This window comes from Leptonychotes weddellii, chromosome 15 (genome assembly GCF_054177405.1).
Source record: "Leptonychotes weddellii isolate Sample4059 chromosome 15, ASM5417740v2, whole genome shotgun sequence".
In the NCBI taxonomy this organism is placed as follows: Eukaryota; Metazoa; Chordata; class Mammalia; order Carnivora; family Phocidae; genus Leptonychotes; species Leptonychotes weddellii.
Genome location: NC_138383.1, coordinates 29,451,771 through 29,478,201, shown reverse-complemented (window position 1 = coordinate 29,478,201; position 26,431 = coordinate 29,451,771). Strand labels below are relative to the sequence as shown.

The following is a 26,431-nucleotide window of genomic DNA, read 5'->3' as shown; positions in this document are numbered from 1 at the left end:
TGTTAAGAGAAAAAAAAAAAAGAAGGTAGCAGGAGGGGAAGAATGAAGGGGGGGAAATCAGAGGGATAGATGAACCATGAGAGATGATGGACTCTGAAAAACAAACTGAGGGTTCTAGAGGGGAGGGGGGTGGGAGGATGGGTTAGCCTGGTGGTGGGTATTGAGGAGGGCACATTCTGCATGGAGCACTGGGTGTTATGCACAAACAATGAATCATGGAACACTACATCTAAAACTAATGATGTAATGTATGGGGATTAACTTAACAATAAAAAAATTTAAAAAAAATACATATTTTCAAGAAAAAAAAAAAATTAAGGTACCTAGCAAGGAACTCTGCTTACAAGTGGTCTAGACTCTAAACAGGTTCAGCCATAGACATCCGTAACAGATATTAAAAGAATTTACTTAATTGTAAACCTAATTCCTCAAAATTAGTATCAATACTATAGAATACATCTTAGCAGCATTTAAAGATAACTACATATATGTAATATTAATCAATATTAATATAATATCTTTATTAGCAGCACACAAATATAACCATTTGCTGCTACTCCTATCACTACTGCTACCTCTACTACCACTTACCACTTAATATGCCCTAAAATATGCCAGGTATACTCTAATCACTTTATAAATATTAACCTGCTTAATCCTCATAACAGCCCTGTGAGATAGGTACTATTACTATCCCCATTTAACAAATGGGGAAACTTGAAGTAGCAATAGTTTAAAAACTTCATCGAGGTTACACAGGTAGTAAAGAGCAGAGCTGTGATTAAAACCCAGGCATTCTGGGGGCGCCTGGGTGGCTCAGTCGTTAAGCATCTGCCTTCGGCTCAGGTCAAGACCCCGGGGTCCTGGGATCGAGCCCCACATCAGGCTCCCCGCTCAGTGGGAAGCCTGCTTCTCCCTCTCCCACTCCCCCTGCTTGTGTTCCCTCTCTCGCTGTGTCTCTCTCTGTCAAATAAATAAAATCTTAAAAAAAAAAAAAAAGTTTAAAAAAAAAACCCAGGCATTCTGATTCAAGTTCATTCTCTAAACCAATAAAAACAAAACAAAATTTAAAAATCCACTTCTCTAGGGGCGCCTGGGTGGCTCAGTCAGTTCAGCATCTGACTCTTGATTTTGGCTCAGGTCATAATCTCACGGTCATGAGATCAAGCCCCAGGTGAAGCCTGCTTAGGATTCTCTCTCTCCCTCTCCCCCTGCCTCTCTCCCCACCCACTGGCTTGCATGCACACGCTCTAAATAAATAAATAAATAAATAAATAAATAATAAATAAATAAAATTTATCTGGGTTCCACTTATTTAAAAAAAAAAATCTACTTCTCTTATTTTAGCTATTATTAATCACAGCTTATCCTATGCTTGATTTCTTTATTCTGGAGGCTTCTACATAGTATTTCTTTCCTTTATGTTGGTATGAGAATCCTGCTTAGGTGACTCCAGGATTTCTGAGAGGCATTTTAGAGATAATGTACAATAAAGTGATTATAGAGCATTTGCCAGAGCATCATACTACTTAGGTAGGATTTAGCTCTGATATTTGCCAGCTTTGTGACCTTAAGCAAATTACTTACTCCTCAGAGTATCCTTTTCTGTAAAATGGGAACAACAATATGACCTGCCTATGTCATTGTAAGAATTCAAGAAGATTCTACTAACAAATATTTATTGGGCAACTAATATACACTATATGCTGTTCTAGGTACTAGAGATACATGTGAAAAAGACTGACATTCTATTCTAACAGAGCAGATAGATAATAAAAAGGTAGATAAATTCAAATACTAAGGGCTATTAAAATAAGGCACTGTTAAGGAAAATGAGGGAGAAACATATAGCATTTATATGACAATTTAATATTAAAAGCTCCTAAAATGACTTCTCCAACTACATGCCTTCTGTGAAGATAACCGACAACTTTTCCCCCATTTAGCATTTTTAAGAATTTAAAGGAAGACTCTTTGAGGGCAGGGAATATAGTTTTCATTCACTCAGCCTTTACTAGGCTCCTAGCACAATGTTAGGTGCCTGGAACATAAAGATGAGTAAAACAGTCACAGCCTTCAAGGAGGTCTCAATATACTAGAGAACCTGGTGTTTCCTTAATGGAACTTAAGAGCCTTGCAGAGAAGATAATAAGGGTAAGTGTTAAAATTCTAGTAGAAGGAACATTCCAGATGGGAATCTAACTCAAAATTGGGGATGTCAAGGAAGGTTTTCTGAAGAATTAGCAGAAGTTTATCAAAAAAAAAAAAAAGAGGGAGGAGGAGCAGAAAGGGTAAAAGAAAACAGTAATTTTATAAAGGTCTTATGACTGTACAGATAAACAATTGTCCCCATAGTCAATGAGTTTGTTCATCTCCCACCTGAAAAACTAAAAGTATAGACAGAATAGGGGCGCCTGGGTGGCTCAGTTGGTTAAGCCACTGTCTTCGGCTCAGGTCACTATCCTGGAGTCCCAGGATCGAGCCCCACATCGGGCTCCCTGCTCAGCAGGGAGTCTGCTTCTCCCTCTGACCCTCCTCCCTCTCATGCTCTCTGTCTCTCATTCTCTCTCTCAAATAAATAAATAATTAAAAAAAAAAAAAGATTCTTGTGAAAAAGTATAGACAGAATATATGAAGCAATAGTTTTTAAGATACAGGATATCAGGTAAGAGTGATCCCTGAAAGATAGGATATAAATGAGATAGGCCCTATGATTGCCTAGGCTTACTGTCTTGAGAGAGTTTCTAGGTTGTGCCATGGGGAAGGGGGACGCAGATATAGCCCAGCAAACCTGAGCTGAAGAGACATTGCTCTTCAGTCCAGGAAGTCAGAGACTAAAGGTCACAGGGAAGAATATGAAAGTAGAAAAAGCTGTACAAAGAATGAATTTCATAGATCTATAGAGGGACCTCTCAAATATCTAGCTGAGTATTGATCAACATATGTGAGTTAACAATCCAAGATAATGTAAAGAACCACCTGAAATGATGAGACACTCATACAGGGCATGGAATAGTGCCTGTTCCCAGCAGCCAGACTGGAAAACCTAACAATTCATAGAGCATTAGGTAGAGGACTCAGAAGGAGTTAGCCTCTATTAAAATAACCTACAACCAAATTCTGCTCAGGTCCCATCTAACAAATTCTAAAAACAGACCCAAAAAGATCAAGTTGATTCCAAGTAAGTTAACTGCATCTCAGAACAAAACTCGAGTATTTATAGAAATATAATAACATCCAGGGTGCCTAGGTGGCTCAGTCGGTTAAGTGTCTGCCATAGGCTCAGGTCATGATCCCAGGATCTTGGGATCAAGCCTTGCATCAGGCTGCGTGCTCAGTGGGGAGTCTGCTTCTCCCTCTCCCTCTGCTCCTCCCCCAGCTCATGCTCTCACTATCTCTCTCACTCTCCCTCTCAAATAAATAAATAAAATCTTAAAAAAAAAAAAAAGAAATATAACAACATTCAACACCCAGCAATTAAAATTCACATCTGAAATTTAATTTAAAAAAACCAGGCAGGGCGCCTGGGTGGCTCAGATGGTTAAGTGTCTTGCCTTCGGCTCAGGTCACGATCCCAGGATCCTGGGATCGAGTCCCACATCGGGCTCCCGGCTCAGCGGGGAGCCTGCTTCTCCCTCTGACCCTCTCCCCTCTCATGCTGTTTCTCTCTCGCTCGCTCTCTAAAAAATAAATAAAATCTTTAAAAAAAAAAAAACCAGGCATGATTCCATTTACATAAAACTATGGAAATGAAAACTAATCTATAGTGACTGAAAAAAAACGTCTAAGGATGCCTGGGGATGGAGGGATAGGGCAAAAGAAAAAAAATCCACTCGTCTATCTGGCACTTAGGATGGATCTTTTCCAGGCATTATCTTATAATATCATGTACAGGCCACTCAGAAAATATTTGGTTCCCTGATTTTACAGATCTTATAAATGTTAACACATTTCATTATATAATATCAAAAAAGTCACATTCTATAATATCACCACCACTATCGTCAGGAAAGTCTGTAAGTATCATAAAACTGCCAGGCTCACAGTGGCATATACAGTTTTTCAAAATTCTGACTTTCACTCAAATTTTATCAGGCTTACTTTATCTTTAAGAATTACCATAGTTCAACTGTCAGTCATTCTTTCAAGTAAAAATGATGTTCCATGAAAAAAAGTGGCTAGTTCAGCTAACAATCCAAACTATCTTACAAGTGTTTTTCCTCAAGACAATCATCCTATTCGTATATGCAAAACATTTTGAGTGCTACTCACTCCTTCACACAGAATGTTAAAACAGCTTAAGGGCTGAGATTTAATAAAATTAGTAATTTTTACTACTTCATCAAGGACATTCTTAAGTGAAACTGGCTTTTTTTTAACTGTGCATTAATGATGGTGAAGAAAACCACTATTAAAACAGATCGGTACCACTATCTTGATCGTGCTAAGGCACTGACAATTTTACCCATTGTTGCTTTTGCACCATCAATGAAAATGTCAAGACAGTTTTTAAAAAGGCAAATAACATCTCATTATTACTATAAAAATACTTTTGAGCACACACACTTGCCTGAGAAAAAAATACCAGTAATCTCTAGAGCTCCCTGGACTACTCCTTGAAAACTATTTGCTCTAAGGACACTGAAAAGAACTGTAGGAAAGTAGAGTCCACAACATTAGAACGTACAAGAGGAAAAAACATTTCAGATTTCTTTCTAGCCCAATTCTTTCATTTTATAAATGAGGAAACTGGAGCTCAAAGAAAATAGCATTTCCCATCTCACATATTAGTAGCAGAGATGTGATAGCACTTAGAGGACTTCTGAATTGTTTTCTACTATTCTTTGCATTATACTATTCTTTTTTTTTTTTAATGAGTTTAGCAAATTCCACATTTTCCTTCTTTAAACTGAACAATGGCATAAATACATACATTTTGTGGAGAAAAGGAGTTTATCTTTCCTAATGGAGAGTTGAGTTTTGTGGTCTTCCGTGAAGCAACTTTTGCATCCAAATGATGTACCTCCTTTTCAAAACAATGACGCTTTCTAATCTGTAAACACAGAACCAAAATGGAAGTTTAATGTAAACAAAAGTCTGAGCAGGCCAGTTATTCTTGAAGGTCAAAATAGTTTTCGATATGTTTTCAGCATTAAAAAAAAGATGACTTTTTCTAACTGGCAATAATCAAACAATTTTTAAAAATACAAATGAGCACTTCTTTTTTTTTTAAGATTTTATTTATTTGACAGAGAAAGACACAGCGAGAGAGGGAACACAAGCAGGGGAAGTGGGAGAGGGAGAAGCAGGCTTCCCGCTGAGCAGAGAGCCTGATACAGGGCTCGATCCCAGGACCCTGGGACCAGGACCTGAGCCGAAGGCAGTTGCTTAACGACTGAGCCACCAAGGCGCCCCAGAAATGAGCTCCTTATATCTCTCAAATCCTAACCAAAATAGCTTTAATTAGTCATGTGTCAAAACTCTAGTATTGTAAAATGATCTTCCCATAAATAGTCCTACCATACGGATATCAAGTGTAGTATTATAGCAAAGTTCAATTACATACCTAATTGGAAAGTAAAAGTAAATAAAAATAAAACTTCATTCTAAATTACAAAAACTCAGGGGCGGCTGGTGGGGGCTCATTCAGTTGAGTGTCCAACTCTTGGTTTCGGCTTGGGTCATGATCTCGGGGTTGTGGGATAGAGCCCTGTGTGGGGCTCCACACTGGCCTGCTTGGGATTCTCTCTCTCCCTCTCTCTTTACCCTTCTCTGCCCCCAAACTCTATCTTTCTCAACTAAATAAATCTTTAAAAAATAAATAATTTTTAAAAACTCAGAATAAAAATTTTAAATGTAAATAGTTATGATTTCCTACATGATAAAATAAATTATTTGACTATTAGTATTATTATTACTTACTAGATATTTGATAATTCAAATTGTACTTGACTAAATTTCTTCTATAAATACCACTAAGTTTTCTTTCTAAACTGTCTATGCCTTTTCCTACTTGCCAAAAACCTATTTACTTAAATTATGAAGTGGAAAAAAAAAACCATTTCTATTGATAATCCCATTCCTACCAAAAAAGAAATGAGAGTCAATTAAGTCAGAGAATAAATGTTATTTGTTGAGCCCTATCACACAACATCCAACTCTATGTACACATTTTGAAGAAGAAAATCTATACAGATTCATACTTCATTTGTAATCACTACTTTTCCAAAAATAAACTAGTTCATTCTATTTCTAAAATCAAAGTTTAACTATGGAAGTTAATAAAGATTATAAGTAGAATAGATAAACTACAGAAGAACGCAAACACTTTTTGAGTATATTCAATTAGAAATATATAATTATCTACAAAGGACACGCTAATTAATTATAATAATCTCTTTATTTGTAACTAAGTCTATCAAAGTCCTAGCCTATCTCCCTACCTCACTGCCATGAACTCTATGACAAAACATTGTATTCATGGGCGCCTGGGTGGCTTAGTCGTTAAGCGTCTGCCTTCAGCTCAGGTCACGGTCCCAGGGTCCTGGGATCAAGTCCCACATCAGGCTCCCTGCTCGGTGAGAAGCCTGCTTCTCCCTCTCCCACTCCCCCCTGCTTGTGTTTCCTCTCTCACTGTGTCTCTGTCAAATAAATAAATAAAATCTTAAAAAAAAAACCAAAAACATTGTATTCATGTATGAAAAACACATTTCATATAAAATATTTAGTAATTCAGGTCTTTCAGTAATTTTTAGAAATAAACATTTTATCAAGGCGCCTGGGTGGCTCAGTCGTTCATCGTCTGCGTTTAGCTCAGGTCATGATCCCAGAGTCCTGGGATTGAGCCCTGCATGGGGCTCCCTGCTCGGCGGGAAGCCTGCTTCTCCCTCTCCTACTCTCCCTGCTTGTATTCCCTCTCTCGCTGTCAAGTGAATAAATAAAATCTTAAAAAAAAAAAAGATACATTTTATCATGTATTGATGTTAAAACTCAATAAATAAGAATAAACCTTGTCATTATGCTAAACTATCAATAACAAAAATATTCATATCAGAGATATTTTGACCAAAAGAAAATGCCATAATTAGGTAAAAACAACAGAGGACTTAAAAAGTACAAAGTATCTGTATTACCAATATATGCCTTAAGTAAATATTTTACCATCAAATTCTTCATATATAGAAAAGCACCATGCTGTTTCACTTTAAAGACATGTTATTATGAGTAATCTACTATAACAACAAACTCCTTTGTAATGCATAACTATACAAAATGAACTTACAATAATTTACCATTTAATTTCTATGATATAACCCAATTAAATTGTACAAGTGCCACTGAAAACTTGATTGATACTTAACTCTCGTGTACAGTGATAACGGTATTATTTCACTGCCAATAAACTGTTTACCTGCTGTGTGGTTTCTAAGGGTCGAATTCTTTTCTTCTCTACTTGAAAATCATCATTTTCATCTCTTTTTATGGAAGCCTGTTTCTTGGCAGATAGCTTTGCAGCCAGCGTAGTTTTTTCAGGAAAGTCTTATATAAGAAGTCATAAAAAATTAGCATAAAAAACTTATACTTAGGCAATTTTTCTAGGAAAAATTAGAATCAAGATGTTAAGACTTCTCAAAATTTCAAAACATACTTTAAAACATGAAAAGCTCAACATATTTAAAAGCATTTCTTTACCACTGAGTTTACTTAAAAAAGATATAACATTTTGAGAAATATGCTTTCAATAGGAAAGTCCAATTCTGATTTAATAGGTTTATGTTTTTGTAAACGACTCCCAATAATGTGGTTTAAAAAATATAACTGTAAGGGTCTCACAAGAAAATGTATTTCATTTATATAAAAATCTTTCTTTATAGTGTCTCAATGTTCTTCCCCACTAAGCTTCTATATGTTCTTTAGGCTTCAAAATACAGCAGAATCAAGCTCCTATAATCTGTCTTTTAATCCCACTACCCTGAAGGTCATCAGTGACCTCTTAATCACTTAATATTAACCCACATAATAAATGTGAACACTAGGTTTTTAAGAAGTCAAGTCAGTATGCCCAATATTATATAGCTAGTAAGAGGCAAAGCATGGATATGAGTGACTCCTGCTGTCTGACTCCAAAATCCATCAGCATAACTTCTAGGGATACAGCCAAACATAACACTGTCTTCTTGAAATACAACACACACATTTCCTTTTTCCTTAATTTCTGTAACACTTTTCTTAACTGTTCCTATACATTGGTTTCTCCTTTTCCCTAAATGTGAGTGCTCTTAAAAGTACCTTCCTTCCTCTCAGCTCTTCTCTATACATTCCCTCCACTCCCAGGGCTTGAATTCATTTAACAAGCTTTTACTGAGTCCATACAATTCCAGACATCATGGAAAACAGTAAAAAAGAAACAGCCTCTGGCCTTAATAAATTTACAGACTATTAGAGAAGAAAGCCCTGAAAGCAGGTCCAATACTATTTTCAAAAGCCAAGTTTGAGTCTGTAAAAACACACGTAAATCTATGCCACACAGCATTGATTTTCAAGTTTTTTCCGAGAGGACTATATATCTTAAAGAAATATTGCCTAAAATTTCTAAAGTAGAATAAAGGACCTAGAACTTCCCTGACTCATTGCCCCCACCCCCCCCCCAGAGGCCATATTTTTTTCCTATGACTCTTAGGAACATAGTTTAAATACCACTGTATTCTAGGGGCACCTGGGTGACTCAGTCAGTTGGGCGACTGACTCTTGATTTCAGCTCAGGTCATGATCTCAGGGTCATGGGGATCAAGACCTGCATCAGGCTCTGTGCTGGGCATGGAGCCTGCATAAGATTCTCTCTCAGGGGTGCCTGGGTGGCTCAGTCAGTTAAGTATCGGTCTTCAGCTCAGGTCATGGTGCCAGGGTTCTGTAATAGAGCCCCACATCCAGCTCCCTGCTCAGCAGGGAGTCTGCTTCTCCCTCTCCTTCTGCCCCTCACCCACTCATGCTCTCTCTCTCTCTCAAATAAATAAAATCTTAAAAAAAAAAAAAAAAGATTCTCTCTCTACTCTGCACCCCCCCACCCACCACTCACACTCTTGAGTGCTCTAAATAAATATATAAATAAACAAATATCACTATATTCTAAAATCTTAATGGTCTTGTCTTTCATACTTAGGGTTTTTTTTTTCTTTTTTTTGACCTATACAATTCAATTTTATTAGTATCAGGCAGTGGGCTAAAAGTTTTACACAGATCAGCTCCTTCTACCATCCCATGAAGTAGCAATTATTATTTTACAGTACATAGAAAGATGGAGTAAGTGCCCAAGGTAAACAATGGAATTGATTCCAAACCTGTTTCCGACATAATCCAAAACCTTTTTGTTTTTTTAAGATTTTATTTTTAAGTAATCTCTACACCAAACAGAGGGCCAGAACTCACAACCCAGAGATCAAGAATCACATGCTCTACTGACTAACCCAGCCAGATGCCCCTTTTTAACTTTTTTTTTTTTTTAAGTAAGCTCTATGCCCAACATGGGGCTTGAACTCACAACCCTGAGACCAAGAGTTCCATGCTCTACCCACTGAGCCAGACAGGTGCCCCCAATAGCTTGAAGTTTTAAAAAGTTACCAACTAATATAAGCTCACTGTAAAAGATTTAAGCAAATTAGAAGTATAAATAAGAAATAGTAAAATGCCATCCACTTCCCTCCCTCCCTCCTTCACTTGCTCATTTCTAATTCTTCCTCTCTGAACTAATCACTACTTATCTTTCAGAATGAATCCTTCCGGATGACTTTCTTTTTTTCATAATTTTTTTTCATCTTCATAAGTGTACTCTTTTATCCCCATCCTATAAATTCCCCCACCCCCCACTCACTTCCCCTCTGGTAACCATCAATTTGTTCTCTATAGTTACGAGTCTGTTTCTTGGTTTGTCTCTGCTTTTTTTCCCTTGGCTCATTTGTTTTGTTTCTTAAATCCCATACATGAGTGAAATCATATGGTATTTGTCTTTCTCTGACTGGCCTAACATACTTTCTAGTTCTATGTTGTTGGAAATGACAAGATTTCATTCTTTTTATGACTGAATAATATTCCGTTGTATATATATATACCACATCTTCTTATCCATTCATCTATCAATGGATACTTGGGCTGCTATCAATGGATACAAAGTCATAGTTTGGCTATTCAATTAATGCTGCAATAAATATAAGAGTCCATGTATCCCTTTGATTTAGTGTTTTTGTATTTTGGGGGGTAAATACCCAGTAGTGCAACTCCTAGATTGTAGGGTAGTTCTGTTTTTTTTCTTCCTTTGTTTTTAAAGATTTTATTTATTTGACAGACAGAAAGAGTATAAGCAGGGGTGAAGGAGCAGAGGGAGAGGGACAAGCAGACCCCACTGAGCAGGGAGCCCAATGCAGGGCTCGATCCCAGGACCCCAAGATTATAAACGTGAGCTGAACTCAAACACATAACTGACTGAGTCACCCAGGTGCCCCAGGGTAGTCCTATGTTTAATTTTTTGAGGAACCTCCATACTGTTTTCTACAGTGGCTACACCAATTTGCATTCCCACCAACAGTGCAAGAGGGTTCCTTTATCTCCACATCCTTACCAACACTTGTTTTCTTGTGTTTTTGATTTTAGCCATTCTAACAGGTATGAGGTAGTATCTCATGTGGTTTTGATTTGCAGTTCTTTGATGATGAGTGATGCTGACCATCTTTCACGTGTGTTGCCCATCTATACGTCTTCTTCAGAGAAATATCTGCTCATGTCTTCTATCCATTTTTTAATTGAATTATTTTTTGGGGTATTGAGTTGTATCAGTTCTTCACACATTTTGGATACTAACCTTTTCAGATATTTCATTTGCAAATATCTTTTGCCATTCAGGAGGTTGCCTTTTAGTTGTGTTGCTTGCTTTCTTTGCTGCACAGAAGCTTTTTATTTTGATGTAGTCCCAGTAATTTGTTTTTGCTTTTATTTCCCTTGCCTTAGGAGACATATCTAGAAAAATGTTGCTATAGCCAATGTCAGAGATTACTGCCTGTGCTTTCTTCAAGGATTTTTATGGTTTCAGGTCTTACATTTAGGTCTTTGATCCATTTTGAGTTTATTTTTATGTATGGTGAAAGAAAGTGGTCCAGTTTCATTCTTTGGCATGTGGCTGTCCAGTTTTCCCAACACCATTTTTTTAGGAGACTTTTTTCCATTGTATACTCCTTCCTCCTTTGTCAAAGACTAATTGACCATGTAATTGTGGGTTTATTTCTGGGTTTTCTTGATATGTGGATCTGTGGGTCTATTTTTGGCCAGTATCATACTATTTTAATTACTACTGCTTTATATTGTAATTTGAACTGTGGAATTGTGGTACCTCTAGTTTTGTTTTTCTTTTTCAAAATTGCTTTGGTTATTGAAGCAAAACAATCAAAGTCATATGTCACATCAATAAGAGAAAGGATAAAAGCCATATGATCATTTCAATAGATGCAAAAAAAGCATTTGACAGAGTACAACATCCATTCATGATAAAAACCCTCTGCAATGCAGGTCTAAGGGAACATATCTCAACATAATAAAGGCCTTATATGAAAAACCCACAACGAACATATTTAATGGTGAAAAACTGAGAGCCTAGGGTCAGGAACAAGACAAGGATGTCCACTCTCATCACTTTAATCAATATAGTACTGGAAGACCTAGCCACAGTGATTAGACAACCTAAAGAAATAAAAGGCATCCAAATTGGTAAGGAAGAAGTAAAACTTTCCCTATTTGTAGATGACATAATACTATATACAGAAAACCCTAAACACTCCACCAAAAAACTACTAGAGCTGATAAATGAATTTGGTAAATTTTCAGGATACAATATCAATGTACAGAAATCTGTTGCATTCCTATACACTTATAATGAAGCAGCAAAAAGAGAACTTAAGAAAATGATCCCATTTACAACTGCACCAAAAACAATAAAATACCTGGGAATAAACTTAACCAAAGAGGTGAAATACCTGTACTCTGAAAACTACAAAACACTGATGAAAGAAATTCAAGGCGACTCAAAGAAATGGAAAGACATTCCATGCTCATGGGCTGGAAGAACAAAGATTGTTAAAAATGCCTAAACTACTGAAAGCAATCTACAGATTTAATGCAATCCCTATCAAAATACCAACAGCATTTTTCACAGAACTAGAACAAACAGTCCTAAAATTTGTATGGAACCACAAAAGGCCTTTCATACCTCAATCTTTAATCTGCCTGGAATGAATTTTTGTGTATGGCATAAAGTAGGACTCCAATTTAAATTTTTTCATAAGGATATCTAAGTACCGCTTATAAAAAAAAAAAAGTCCCTACTTAGTCCTCTGCTCTGTAAACATGCCTTTTTTTTTTTTTTTTTTTTTAAAGTAGGCTCCACACCAGCATGGAGCCCAATGCAGAGCTTAAACTCACAACCCTGAGATCAAGACCTGAGCTAAGATCAAGAGTCAGACACTTACCCAACTGAGCCACCCGGGTACCCCTAGACATTACTTCTATAAATAATCAAGTTTCTAGATAGATGTGGAACTGAATTTGGGTTCTCTATTGTTTTCCACTGGTCTAACACTGTGCTAATATTAAACTGTTCTAATTACTATAGCTTTATATATAAAAAATCAGGATATCTCATAGATAAAGTCCTCTCACCTTGACCTGGTTCTTGAAGAATGTCTTAGTACTTTGCGTTTCCATATATATTTTAGAAAAGACATATAATTTTGCGCTCTGTGATTTTTTTGTCAAACTGGTAAAATACCCACAAAATGAATCTAGATCTTGGTTCTCAACTGGGGCACTTTTTTTTTTTTTTTAAAGCTTTTTATCTTTTTTTTTTTTAAGATTTTATTTATTTATTTGAGAGAGAGAGAATGAGAGAGAGTACATGAGAGGGGGGAGGGTCAGAGGGAGAAGCAGACTCCCTGCCGAGCAGGGAGCCCGATGCGGGACTCGATCCAGGGACTCCAGGATCATGACCTGAGCCGAAGGCAGTCGCCCAACCAACTGAGCCACCCAGGCGCCCTCAACTGGGGCACTTTTAACACCCCAAGTCCCAACCCAGGGGACATTGGGCATAGACATTTCTAGTTGTCAAAAAAGACAGGAATACTACTGGCATCTAGTGGGTTGAGACCTAGGAGATGCTGCTAAACATCCCACAATGCATAGGACAGCCCCCATAACAAAGAATTATCCCATTCAAAATATAATAGTGCCTTTGTTGAGAAACTCTGCTCCAAATAAATCAAGGGGCAAATTTGTATGGGCCCACTAAAGGGTAGGAAATATCCACCCCAAACAATAATTTAGTTTCAGAAAAACTGAATTGCCATGTGCCAAAATTAGATTAACCCCAACTCATTTTTTAAAAGTCACATTATATTCATATAAAAAAAGGCTTATCTTCTTGTTCTTTATATTTATAGCAGGGGAGTTTGTAGGAAGTTTATCAAAGTCTTTAAAATATAACATATAAAGAAACAAGATCTATCTAGAATATATTTAAAAAAAAAATCCTAGAAATTAGTTAAGAAACAACCCAATAGAAAAATGGACAAACAACTTAAATAGGCAATTCACTAAAGGGGATATTCATATAACCAATAAACATATAAAAAGATGCTCAACCTTATCAGTCACCAGACAAATACCAATTAAAATTCAGGAGAACACCACAGATGCACCAGAACAGCTAAAATTTTAAACAACTGGAAATATTAAGTGTTAACAGGAATATTGAACAATGTAACTTCTAAATACTGCTAGATGTAGGGCAGAAGGGTAAATAAATTGGTTCAACCACTTTGGAAAATGTTAGCAATATCTATTATAGCTGAACATAAGCACATACTATGACCAGCAATTCCATTTCTAGGTATATATCTAGTAAAAAATATCCATTTGCACTAGCATGAACAAGAATGTTGATAATATAAGACTGTTGAATCACAGACCTGTACCTCTGAAACAAATACATTATATGTTAAAAAAAAAAGAAGATAGCAGGAGGGGAAGAATGAAGGGGGAGAATCGGAGGGGGAGACTATGGACTTTGAGAGACTATGGACTCTGAGAAACAAACCGAGGGTTCTAGAAGGGAGGGGGGTGGGGGGATGGGTTAGCCTGGTGATGGGTAGTCAAGAGGGCACGTACTGCATGGAGCACTGGGTATTATATGCAAACAATGAATCATGGAACACTACATCAAAAACTAATGATGTAATGTATGGTGATTAATATAACATAATAATAAATTTACAAAATTTTAAAAATAAATAAATAAATAAAATAAAATCTCTAAATCCCAAAAAAAAAAAAAGAATGTTGATAATAGCATTAATAACCAAAAATAAAAACCACTCAAATTGGGCGCCTGGGTGGCTCAGTTGGTTAAGCGACTGCCTTCGGCTCAGGTCATGATCCTGGAGTCCCTGGATCAAGTCCCGCGTCGGGCTCCCGGCTCGGCAGGGAGTCTGCTTCTCCCTCTGACCCTCCCGACCCTCCCCCCTCTCATGTGCTCTCTCTCTCTCAAATAAATAAAAAATTAAAAAAAAAAAAAAAAAACCACTCAAATGCCTAACAGCTGTAGAGCAGATTAATAAATGGTAGAAATAATATACAAAACCTAGTACTATATGCAACACCACCAATGAATCTCAAAAATACAATGTTAAGCAAAAGCAGACAGGCAACACAATGTGCAAGAGTACACATGTAATTCCATTTCTTTGGAGGTAAAAATCATCAATGGTGACAGAAGGGAGGATAGCAATTAGGGTGGGCCTCTACGGTAGAGGCTATGTCCCATGTTTTTTATCTAGGTGGTAGTTACATGACTGTTTACTTTGTGAAAATTCATCAAGCTTATACACTTACAATCCCTGAACTTTTCTGTGATTAGGTTATATCGTATTAAAGAACTTACTTAAAAATACAGAGTACCAAAATATAACCCTGATTCCATCTGATTCTTCAAGAGACTGTTCTAAACAACTTTAACTCACAGTCACATTAAAATGCAGGTTGCATATATATTGACAACTGATTTTTTACAAAGGCACAAAGGCAAAGCAGTGGATAAAATAGCTTTTTCAATAAATGGTGCCAAACAATTAAATATCCATATGCAAAACAAATGAACTTGGATCTATACCTCACACGATCTACAAAATTAACTAGAAATAGATCTCAAGCTAAAAGTAAAAGCTAAAATCATATTTGATAAAAAAATTTGTACTCAAAATATATAAAGAACTCTCAAAACTTAACAATAAGAAAAAAACAAAAAACAAGCAGAAGATTTGAACAGACATTTCATCAAAGATACAGATGGCTAATAAGCACATGAAAAGATGCTCAACTGTCATAAGTGACTAGGGAAATGCATATTAAAACCACAATGAGATACCACTACATACCTAGCAGAATGGTAAAAAAGACTGATCACACAAAGCATTGACAAGGATGTAAAGAAATGGGAACTCCCAACCACTGTTGGTGGGAATGTAAAATGGTAAAACCACTTTGGGAAACAGTTTGGAAGTTTCTTACAAAGTTAAACATAAGTGATCCAGTTATTTCTAGTATTTACTCTAAAAAAATGAAAGCACATGTCCATCACAAAGACTTATACAGAGATATTCACAGTAGCTTTATATGTAATAGCTTGAAACTAGAAACAATTCAAATATACATCAGTAGGTGACTGGATAAACAATTTGTAGTATACCCATACGATAGAATATTACTCAACAATAAAAATTAACAAACTGCAAACTGTCGATACATGCAACAACATGGATAAATTTCAGAAGAATTATGTTTCACAACAAACACAACAAAAGAATTATGTTAAGTGAAAGAAGCTAGACAAATAAGTGTACAAACTACAATTCCATGTAAATAAACTCTAAAAAAAATGCAAACTAATCTACAAGCAAATCAGTGGTTGTTTGGAAAGAGTGAGTCATGGAGGCTTGGGAAGGAGGGAGGTAACAAAGGGGCAAGAGAAAACTTTTGAAAGTGATGGACATGTTCACTATCCTGATGCTTTAATGGAGGTACACCTATGTCAAAACTTATCAAAGTGTACCATTTATATATATAATTACATCAAGTATATTTCAATAAGGCTGTTTTAAAAAAAAATACAGGGGGCGCCTGAGTGGCTCAGTTGGTTAAGCAACTGCCTTCGGCTCAGGTCATGATCCTGGAGTCCTGGGATCGAGTCCCGCATCGGGCTCCCTGCTCAGCGGGGAGTCTGGTTCTCCCTCTGACCCTCCCCCCTCTCATGCTCTATCTCATTCTCTCTCTCAAATAAATAAATAAAATCTTTAAAAAAATAAAATAATAAAATAAAAAAAAATACAGGTTGTAGGGGCACCTGGGTGGCTTAGTCAGTTAAGCGTCTGCCTTTGGTTCAGGTCATGATCCCAGGGTCCTGGGATCAGGCCCCCAGTTGGGGTCCCTGTTTGGTGGTGAGCCTGCTTCTCCCTCTTCCTCTGCTGCTCCCCCTGCTTGTGCTCTCTCTCTCTTTCAAATAAATAAATAAAATCTTAAAAAAAAACAGGTTGTATATAAACATAAACCAGAACTCCTTTAATTATCTCAAAGTCAATTCCATTCATTCATACAACAAATATTTATCTAGCACCTACCATATGCCAGGCACTCTGCTAAGTACTAAAAATACAATGATAAGGGGCGCCTGGGTGGCCCAGATGGTTAAGCGTCTGCGTTCGGCTCAGGTCATGATCCCAGGGTCCTGGGATCGAGCCCCACATCGGACTCCTAGCTCAGCAGGGAGCCTGCTTCTCCCTCTGCCTCTGCCTCTCTCTCTCCTCATGCTCTCTCTCTCTCTATCTCTGTGTCTCAAATGAATAAATAAAATCTTTAAAAAAATAAATAAAATAAAATAAAAATAAAAATACAATGATAAGCAAACTGACATGGTCCCGGACCTCAAGGAGTATATAGTCTGCTACAGGAAGCAGAGCCTGATAAATGATGTACACAGGCATATGGATAATGCAAACTGTGACAAGTGCTATGAAGGAGAGGCCCAGTGAGAGGACAGAATATAATAGGGAAACCAAATCTAGTCTGACAGAAAGGTCAGTATGGCTCCTTCAAGGAAATGACATTTAAGCTGAGACCTAAAGGAAATGCAGGATAACAAATGGAAGATGGGACTTTCCTCAGAAGAAACACTAACATAAACAAAGGCTCTGAGGAGGCAGGCGAAAGCATGATCCTCTTAAGGAACGGAAAGAAAGCCAAAAGGGCTAAGGGTCAAAACAGTATAGACAACACTATTGGTCACCTCTTCAGCATGTATTCAACCACCTCTTCCTCATTCCTAACAGAATCATACTTTAGTTCAAGCAGCTACCCTCCTCCACACATGGTCATGTGTTTTAGAAGAAGATAACTCCACCCTTCGTTTTAGAAGTGGATACTATTTAGGGGCACCAGGGTGGTTCAGTTGGTTAAGTGCCTGACTCTTGATTTCGTCTCAGGTCGTGATCTCAGGGTCATGAGATGGAGCCCCACATGGGACTCCGTACTCATCAGGAGTCTGCTTGAGATTTTCTCCCTCTCCCTCCGCTCTTCCCTCTGTCTCTCTCCCTCCACCAAATAAATAAATAAAATCTAAAAAAAAAAAAAGACGCGGATACTCTTTAGACTTAAGTCAATCATGGCAACCTCTTTGCTTCCTGCCAGGTGATTAAAGGATGGCATGAGTAAAAGCAGGAAAAGAAGTTATTACATGCTCTAACCAAGAGATGGCACTTTGGACTAAGGAGGTATCAATGGAGATAGAGGAGAAATAAGGAAGAACAAAGTGTATAGGATGTCTCCTCAGTTTTTGGCTTAGGTAAATAATGGTTGTTAATCCTTTCCATATACTCAAAGCCAAAGAAATATTTTTAAAAATTAATAATCTTGTGATATTCTTAGTATACTTCTCTTTAAAAAATCTAGTAAGAACTGTTTCAGGATCATATTTAAAACATATCTGATTCTCTACTCAGCCATAAAAAAGGATGAAATATTGGCATTTGTGACAACATGGATGGACCTAGAGGGTATTATGCTAAGTGAAGTAAGTCAGAGAAAGACAAATACAATATGATTTCACTTATGTGGGGAATCTAAAAAACAAATGAATAAACAAACAAAAAGCAGAAATAGACCCATAAATACAGAGAACAAAGTGATGGTTGCCAGAAAGAAATGGAAGATACATGCTTCCAGTTACAGAATAAATAAGTCACAGGGATAAAAGGTACAGCATAGGGAATACAGTCAATGGCACTGTAATAGCATAAGGTGACGGATGGTAGACATACTTGGGGTGAGCACAGAATAACACCTAGACTTGTTGAATCACTATGTTGTACACCTGAAACTAATGTATGTATTATAGTATGCCAACTATACTTCAATTAAAAAAACTAATGTATGTTAAAAAAAAAAAAAAAGCCTCATATAAGATATACTGTCCTCAGAAGTTCAGGCAAACTCCTAAGGATGAATAAATGAGGCTAATTGCATTTTGTCTTACAAATCAGTGTTTTTTTAGGGGTGCCTGGGTAGCTCAGTCATTAAGCGTCTGCCTTCCGCTCAGGTCATGATCCCAGGGTCCTAGGATCTAGCCCCACATCAGGCTCCCTGCTCAGCGGGAAGCCTGCTTCCCCCTCTCTCACTGTGTCTCTCTCTGTCAAATAAATAAATAAAATCTTTAAAAAAACAAACAAACAAATCAGTGTGTTTTTTAAAAATTCTAACATGTAATTTTTTTTAAGATTTTATTTATTTGAGAGAGAGAGAGGGAGGCACAGGTGCATGCAAATGGAGGGAGGAGCAGAGGGAGAGGAAAGAGCGAATTCCAAGCAGTCTCCCCAGCTAGCAGTCCCCCCACCTAGTGCAGAGCCCAACCAGGGGCTCAATCCCACAACCCCGAGATCACCACCTGAGTGGAAACCAAGAGTTGGATGCCCAACGGACTAAGCCATTCAGACACCCCAAAAATTCTAACACATAATTAACAATACTACCTACAAATAAGATCAATTTCTAAATATCATTTATTGTGCATTGCCTTCTTCAAAAAATGATTTAAGCTAGCAAAATGTCTGAATAAATTAGAAGTCAAGCCAATAAAACAGTCCAGGGATATCTGCCTAACCTATGTGTTATCTAAAAATAATTCCAGAGAAATTAGGTGGAGATAAATAGTCAATTATGCTAAACAAATTTAAGTCTCACAACAGCAATAATTTAAGGCTACTACAGATACCAACAGAGCCAGGCAAAATATAAACTACCTTGACAAGTTGATGAAGTGTCATTTCTTTCAGAAGGTGGTGTACTTGGACCGTTGAAATGATGTGAAGTTCCTTGGTTCAAGTCAATGTTTGTAAAATTCTTTGAATGGCATACACAACAACATGATGATGGTACTTCAGCTTTTTTATTTAAGCTTTCATCCACTGGCTTCCCTAAAAAAAATGAAAGAACCCAAGTTGTAATATTTCTCTTTAAAAAACATTAATCTTCCTCTGCAACTACGGTGAGCGACCACCCAGTTTGCATGAGATTGGGAGGTTTCCTAAGATACAAGATTTTCAGTGCTAAACTGGAAAAGTACCTGGCAGATATAAGCAAGTCGGTCACCCTATCTCCAGCATCAAATTACAAGAGAGAAACACTTATACCAGAAACACTTATAGAGAAGTTATCATCAATTTACATAATTTGTAAAAATCTGGTAATAGTCAAAGAATAATAATGTTAACCACTTGGGTATTCACTTATATTGAGATTTATTAAAATATCAAGCAGGGAAGATTAAAATAAAGACCTAAAGTACATTCTTTTTTTTTTTTTTTTTAAAGGAGGATTTTTTTTTTTTTTTAAAGATTTTTATTTATTTATTCATGAGAGATAGAGAGAGAGAGGCAGAGGCAGACGGAGAAGCAGGCTCCCCGCGGAGCAGGGAGCCCGATGCAGGACTCGATCCCAGGAGCCTGGGATCATGACCTGAGCTGAAGGCAGACGCTTAACCGACTGAGCCACCCAGGCGTCCCGAGACCTAAAGTATATTCTTAATTACTACTATTTCCCTGAAGAAACAAAGCTCAATACATTAAATAATGTAAATATATAAGGGTTAAATCATTCCCACTTTATGTATCTATTTCAAATAGAAACATGTTTCATGATGTATCAATTCTGATACACGTATCAAAATATATTTTAAGGTCAATATTCAAATAAAACAGGTAATTTTTAATACTTAAATAGAATACATAACCTTACGGAGGTCTACATTGTGTGCCTACATGTATACTACCCTTGATCTTAGCCAAAAGGCCAAGAAGCAATGGCCTACATGTATAAATACACAGTTCACAGATACTAAAAAAAGGTGAATAATTAATCTATTTTCTATGAACAGTATTGACATTATTTTCCCATCTGTACTACATAAATACTACTAATTCTATTTTTCAGTCTCCCATTAAAATTTTAAGTTATTAACAGATTATCTCACTTTTCCCCAAAGAGTAACATCATTAACACTCAAAATGAACAACAAAAGTTATAAAATATTTATTCTTTAATAGTCTTATCAGGAGCACATTTCCTTTTAAAAAACATATATACACACACACACATAAAAATACATATGTACATACCTACATACACTCATGGTTAACTTTAAATTCTCCTAATGCTTTAGGTCATATCCATCTAATTATGTAACTAAAATATATCCAATACTGTATTTCAGATTTATTAGGTATATCAGCTAGTCTTTCATAAAAGTGAATGTTACGGGCCTTTGTTAGCAAATAAAGTAAAAGTAATAGAAAATAATATGTATTTATGAAAACAATATTATAATAAACTTTTGCTTATCTGGCATCCAAACAAGTAGAAAAATCAATTAGAATATTTTCTTTATATATTCTATGGTCTGATGTTATAAAGAAGGGACAGATAAGGAAATATATTAAAGGATTTATTCAAAGCAATTATTTGTGTATGTTATAGCACCATGACAGGCCCATCTCTTACACTTTTACATACAAAATATCATAATCATTTTCATAATAACTAAGCATCCAAGATTCTTATTAGACTCTGAATCATCAAATAGACTATACTGTGTTCAAAACTGTTTTAGAATTAACAACATATTTTGCTCTGTAACTTGGGGCAAATGGATGACTCAGTTGGTTAAGCATCTGCCTTCTGCTCAGGTCATGATCTCAGGGTCCTGAGATCAAGCCCCACATCAGGCTCCCTGGTTCAAGCGGGTAACCTGTGCTTCTCCCTCTCCCTCTGCTCTTCTCCCTGCTCCCTTGCTCACTTGCTCTCTCTCAAATAAATAAATAAAATAAAACAATATAAAATAAAAAAGGAAGATATACAACTTATAAAGAAATACCTTAAAAGAGAATCTGTACTTAAATTAGCTAGCTAGAACATGGTTGAGTCATTTTGGATAAAAAGTACTTTATTAAAATATTTTTTTCTGGTCCCACTAAGGAACCTGAAGGTATCAACCAACTACTTACCACTAAGAGACTGTTGCCATGCTAAAGCAGAACAAAGTAAAGCTAAGCTTTTCCCACTTCCTGTTGGGCTCTCCAACAAACAATGTTGCTTACTATTTAATCCTCTGACAATCTATGGACACAAAAACAACAAAAATATCAATAAACAATTTACTTCATTAGGGTCTCTCTCTATCAGAAGTATAAATACAATGAGAAGTAAGGTTGCACTTCTAGGAGCACAGCAATAGCAGAAGGGAGAAAACCTAAACTTTATTCCTTTATACCTCTCCCTAAAATTATTATGGCCTTAAAAGCATATCAAGCAAAAAAGAAATGAAAAAAAGTAATTTATGCCTTAATCATTTCTGTAAAACTAGAATATAGCACATCAATATCTTTGATGAAAACTTAATGGAGGATACTGCTCATTGGAGTGTAAACTGTTAAAACCACTCAGTACAGAAATTAACAATTCCTAGGAAAGTTGAAGATCCCCAACTCTAACAAGTCCAGTCCTATGTATATACTCCAAACTTTTCACACATGAACACAAGGAAACCTGTATAAGAAAGTTCATAGCAGCATTGTCTATAATTGCTAAAGAATGTAAACAACTTAAAAGTCTATCGAAAGAAAATGGACAAAAAAATTCTGGTACGTTCATATAATGGAATACTATACAGCAAGTAAAATGGATTAACAATCAACAGGCCTCTTAAAAATGTTAAGCAAAAAAAAAGTCAACTTCTGCAGGTAGGTATAGTATCATATCATTATGCAACATTTAAAATATGTGAAATAAATACTCTTGCTCACAAACAAGATATAAAGTAAATATGGTAAAATAATCAGATTTAACAAAGTTGGTTTACTTAAGTTTGTATATTAATTTTCTATATGACAACTATCTCAAAAAAATTATGGTGAGAAATATACTGTTCTATGTAATGTATAGCAAATATTTTGTAGAAAGCACTAATTCTGCAAAGTAAATAGAAGTTCCAACTGAGATGAGAACATTTTTCAGAATGTTCTCCTTTGTCTCCATTATAACAATGGACAGATACAGTTTAGCAGTGATCAGTATTATTTTTCCAAGTTTAGATGTTCTTCAATGAACCCGGCAAAAATTTTCAATCCATTTACTATCTGGAAAAATGAATGTAGTCTCATGAATTATAAGCACCTGTATCTTAATAAAGACTTAAAATAACTATTGAAAAATACTTACAGAATTCATCATAGCAAGCTGTGATGGGTAAGCTTTATAAGGAAAGGTAATCTTCACCCCACCAATTGTATATTCAGACCAAACTGAAGACATAATGCTTTACTATTTACTTCAGATTCCTAACTGCAACAGAAATGAAAATCAATATTGAAACAATACCAAAGAAAACCAGATATCCAACACTAGGACAGATGTCTGGAAATAAAAATTGGAACAAGTGTTTAAGCAAAACAAATGGGAAAGTAAAAGAATTTCCTAGTCTTATAAATCACAGTGGTTGACAGCATGTCTTGGAATCTGACAAATGTGGATTTGTATTCCTGCTGTGCCAAAGCTGTGGACTAGGAGTTAGTATAAACTCTAGACCAGGTTCTGAAAACAACTCATATACCTTACCTTGATTATGTCTCTTCACTTCTCTAAACTAAGATCCTTATCTGTAATAACCCCTAACTTAAAAACTGTTATGAGGGAGAAAATGCCTTGGCACTAAGTAGGTGCCCAATAATTCTTATTTAAAAATCAGTGGGGGGGCGCCTGGGTGGCTCAGTCGTTAGGCGTCTGCCTTCCGCTCAGGTCATGATCCCAGGGTCCTGGGATCGAGCCCCGCATCGGGCTCCCTGCTCGGCGGGAAGCCTGCTTCTCCCTCTCCCCCTGCTTGTGTTCCCTCTCTCGCTGTGTCTCTCTCTGTCAAATAAATAAATGAAATCTTAAAAAAAAAAAAAAAAAACTTCTCACTTCTCCACAGGTCAAGATCTCAGGGTCCTGGGATCAAGCCCCACATGGGCTCCCCGTTCAACAGGGAGTCAGCTTGTCCCTCTGTCTCTCCCCACGCTAGTTCTCTCTAATAAATAAAATCTTTAAAAAACAATAAAGTAGAGGGGCACCTGGGTGGCTCAGTTGGTTAAGATTCTGCCTTCAGCTCAGGCCATGATCCCAGGGCTCAGGGATGGAGCCCCATATCTGGCTCCTTGCTCAGCTGGGAGCCTGCTTCTCCCTCTGTACAGAAATGTGCGCAAAACTCCAGTATCTAAAACAGAAGTGATCTACTTTAATCCCCCCACCCTTCTAAACCACCTTTTCTGAACCTAAGATACATAGATATAATTCAGCAACTGTGATCTCTTGTTATTGCATGTGGAAGTTTCTGTGCATGACTTCATTTTTCTGAAAAGAGAGTCCTTAGATTTCTCATTCCCAGAAATATACACTAAAGATATAACTGAAAAAAGAGGGGGTAAATGATATACACTGGTATCACTTTGCAAAAGTGAAAAAAAATAGTAAACTCAATCTGGGGATGGAGGGATGGTTGAAATAGCAATGCAACTGATTAGAAAGCCAGTAATAACCTTAACCATAGCCTGTGTGTTCCAAAAGAAACACTATTCTAACGTATTTTCCAGTTCTAGTATTTTGTGATTCTGTGAAGCTCTGAGAATGAGATTTGGTGGAATCCAACCCTTTAAACTGAACCAACAACCCAACGCTGGCCTAGTTACTCGGATATAAACTGGAAGTCAATCCAACCCCAGCCCCAGTTGTGGCCACAGGCATCTCAAAATGGGGTAGCTTCCCCCATACAATGGAATAAAGCAAACAAAAACAAAAACACATCAGGATTATCTGCCTCCCGCCGTCGCCCACAGCTGCCAAGAGTTAGCGCGAGGCCCCCGGCTATATTAACAGGCCTCCGCTCCCGGGGGCGGAGAACAGGTTCCCTTCTCCCCAGGTTTTCGTCCTCACACTTCCTTCCTCCCTCAGCCCGTCGAGATCCCAGAGTCCCTAGTGATCCAGTCCACACCGAGGGGCCAGCGGGGAGTTTGGGCGAAAGCAGAAAGCACTCTTCCCGCAGGCTTCGCGCTCTCCCCCGGGGAGACAGACTTGCCTGTCCTGAAGAAAACTGAAGCACCGCGGACTGGGCTCCGAATCACGGGAGAAAAGAAAACAGATATCCGCAAGGAAATACAGTGCAGCTCTGGCAAAGAGGGTCACAGGCCTCTCTCTCTTCCTCAGCGGGCTGCTACTACCCGGGCCTGATCGCAGGGTCGGGGGTGCTCAGCCTTCCCCCTCCATTTCTCATCAGTCCTCTCAACAACGCTCTCCCAGACGAATTCCCGCCTCCCACCCCTTCGATTCCCGACATCCAATCGCCGGACGAGCTCAGACAACCAATCACCAATCACCTGCCAGGACTAGATATCAAGCAACCAATCCTGGCGCAAGGCTAGGAGACGAGCACTCTGGCACCCAATGGAAGCCTTCGTAATAAGAATGGACCCAAGGTACTTGGCGGCACCGGAAGGCGAATAGCAGAAGAGGGAACAACACGTCCAAATCTTACGGATTTAAAGGGAAAGAGTTCTCTCCGTTTGACTTTTTGCAACCGGTTATTTAACCCGTGCATAGGTTTCTTGGAAATTCGAAGTCTCTATTCGTAAAGTCTGTAGACCAACAGAGTTCTCCGAGCATTCATCAGTACCACTCAATTCAAATTCGAACTTACAAGTAGCCGGGCTATCGAAAAGATTGAGGCGGGAATTGCCAGACTGAGCCAAACCAGGAGAAAAAGTTCGATGACAACCGCTACAGGACCTCATAATATTTAAGTCTTTCCCAGATACCAAATTAAACCAGACAAACGCTCGCGAGGTCTTCCAGCACCACATGACTTCTACTTCTATTAAGGCTCAGCCACCTCTGTCCCTCCCGAGACCGGTTTATTCTTCTTTGCCAAGAAGTACACTTAAATTTCCTCAAAACTAGGTTAATCGTGATCTCTCTGAATTGTCATTTTTAAAGAGTTCCGTATAACCTAAACTTGGCTAAAATACTAGGGTCCTGAGACATTTTCTCAGATTCGAGAAATTGGTTTGGGAGAGAGGTTTGCGGCAAGAGGGTGCAGCAGGAGGGGAGCTGATTTGTTTGCCTCACTTTCATTTTACTACATTGTCCCCAAATGACAAAACATAGTCATGAAAATAAATTCTGCCCTTTACTCATCTCAGACTCAGAAATTTATCCTAAATAAGTAATCTAAAAGAAAGAAAAAGTAGTAATACCTCAATTTATAACGGTGCCTAATATTGGAAAAAAAAAAAAAAAAACTTCCCAGTATAGTAACAGGGGAGATGGTTATATCAATTCAATCATCATGAAGCCAATAAAATTATAAAAATAAATTACTATAAACCATAATTATAAAAATAAAGCAACTTGCAAAAAACAATTTCATATAAAATTAAATGAAAAAAGACTCCTCCAACTTGGTACTATAAATTCCATTATGTGACAATATGTGTGCATAAGCAAAGATGAAGAGAAAGTACTAAAAATGTAACTTATTTTTTAGACAGTGATGGATAATTTATAAAAATAAGTCCTCAAAAATACCTTCAAATTGTTACTCTGCATTTATAAATTTTTTTAGTATCTAATCTTTTAAGTAACTGCTCCAGGGTAGCTATTCTGATTTTCCTCTCCTAAATTCCTAAGGCTCTCAACTGACTCTAACCTTGTATTGCCATTTGATGTATGTGGCATAACAGAAAGGGACACAGAATCTGGAGCCAGTCCTGGA

At 37.2% G+C, this 26,431-nt stretch overlaps 1 protein-coding gene across 1 annotated transcript in view; it reads right to left on the bottom strand.

Moving 5' to 3' along the window:
* Positions 1–25,417, bottom strand: part of BRIP1 (BRCA1 interacting DNA helicase 1) — a 157,750-nt gene extending 132,333 nt beyond the window's left edge. The window contains exons 1-6 of the mRNA XM_081805975.1: positions 24,736–25,417; positions 22,852–22,970; positions 21,639–21,750; positions 19,380–19,553; positions 7,412–7,539; positions 4,934–5,053 (exon numbers count right to left, since the gene is read on the bottom strand). Coding sequence (XP_081662101.1) covers positions 4,934–5,053; positions 7,412–7,539; positions 19,380–19,553; positions 21,639–21,750; positions 22,852–22,944 — 627 coding nt within the window. The 5' untranslated portion in view covers positions 22,945–22,970; positions 24,736–25,417. The remainder of the gene's footprint in view (positions 1–4,933; positions 5,054–7,411; positions 7,540–19,379; positions 19,554–21,638; positions 21,751–22,851; positions 22,971–24,735) is intronic.
* Between the last annotated feature and the right edge of the window lie 1,014 nt (positions 25,418–26,431).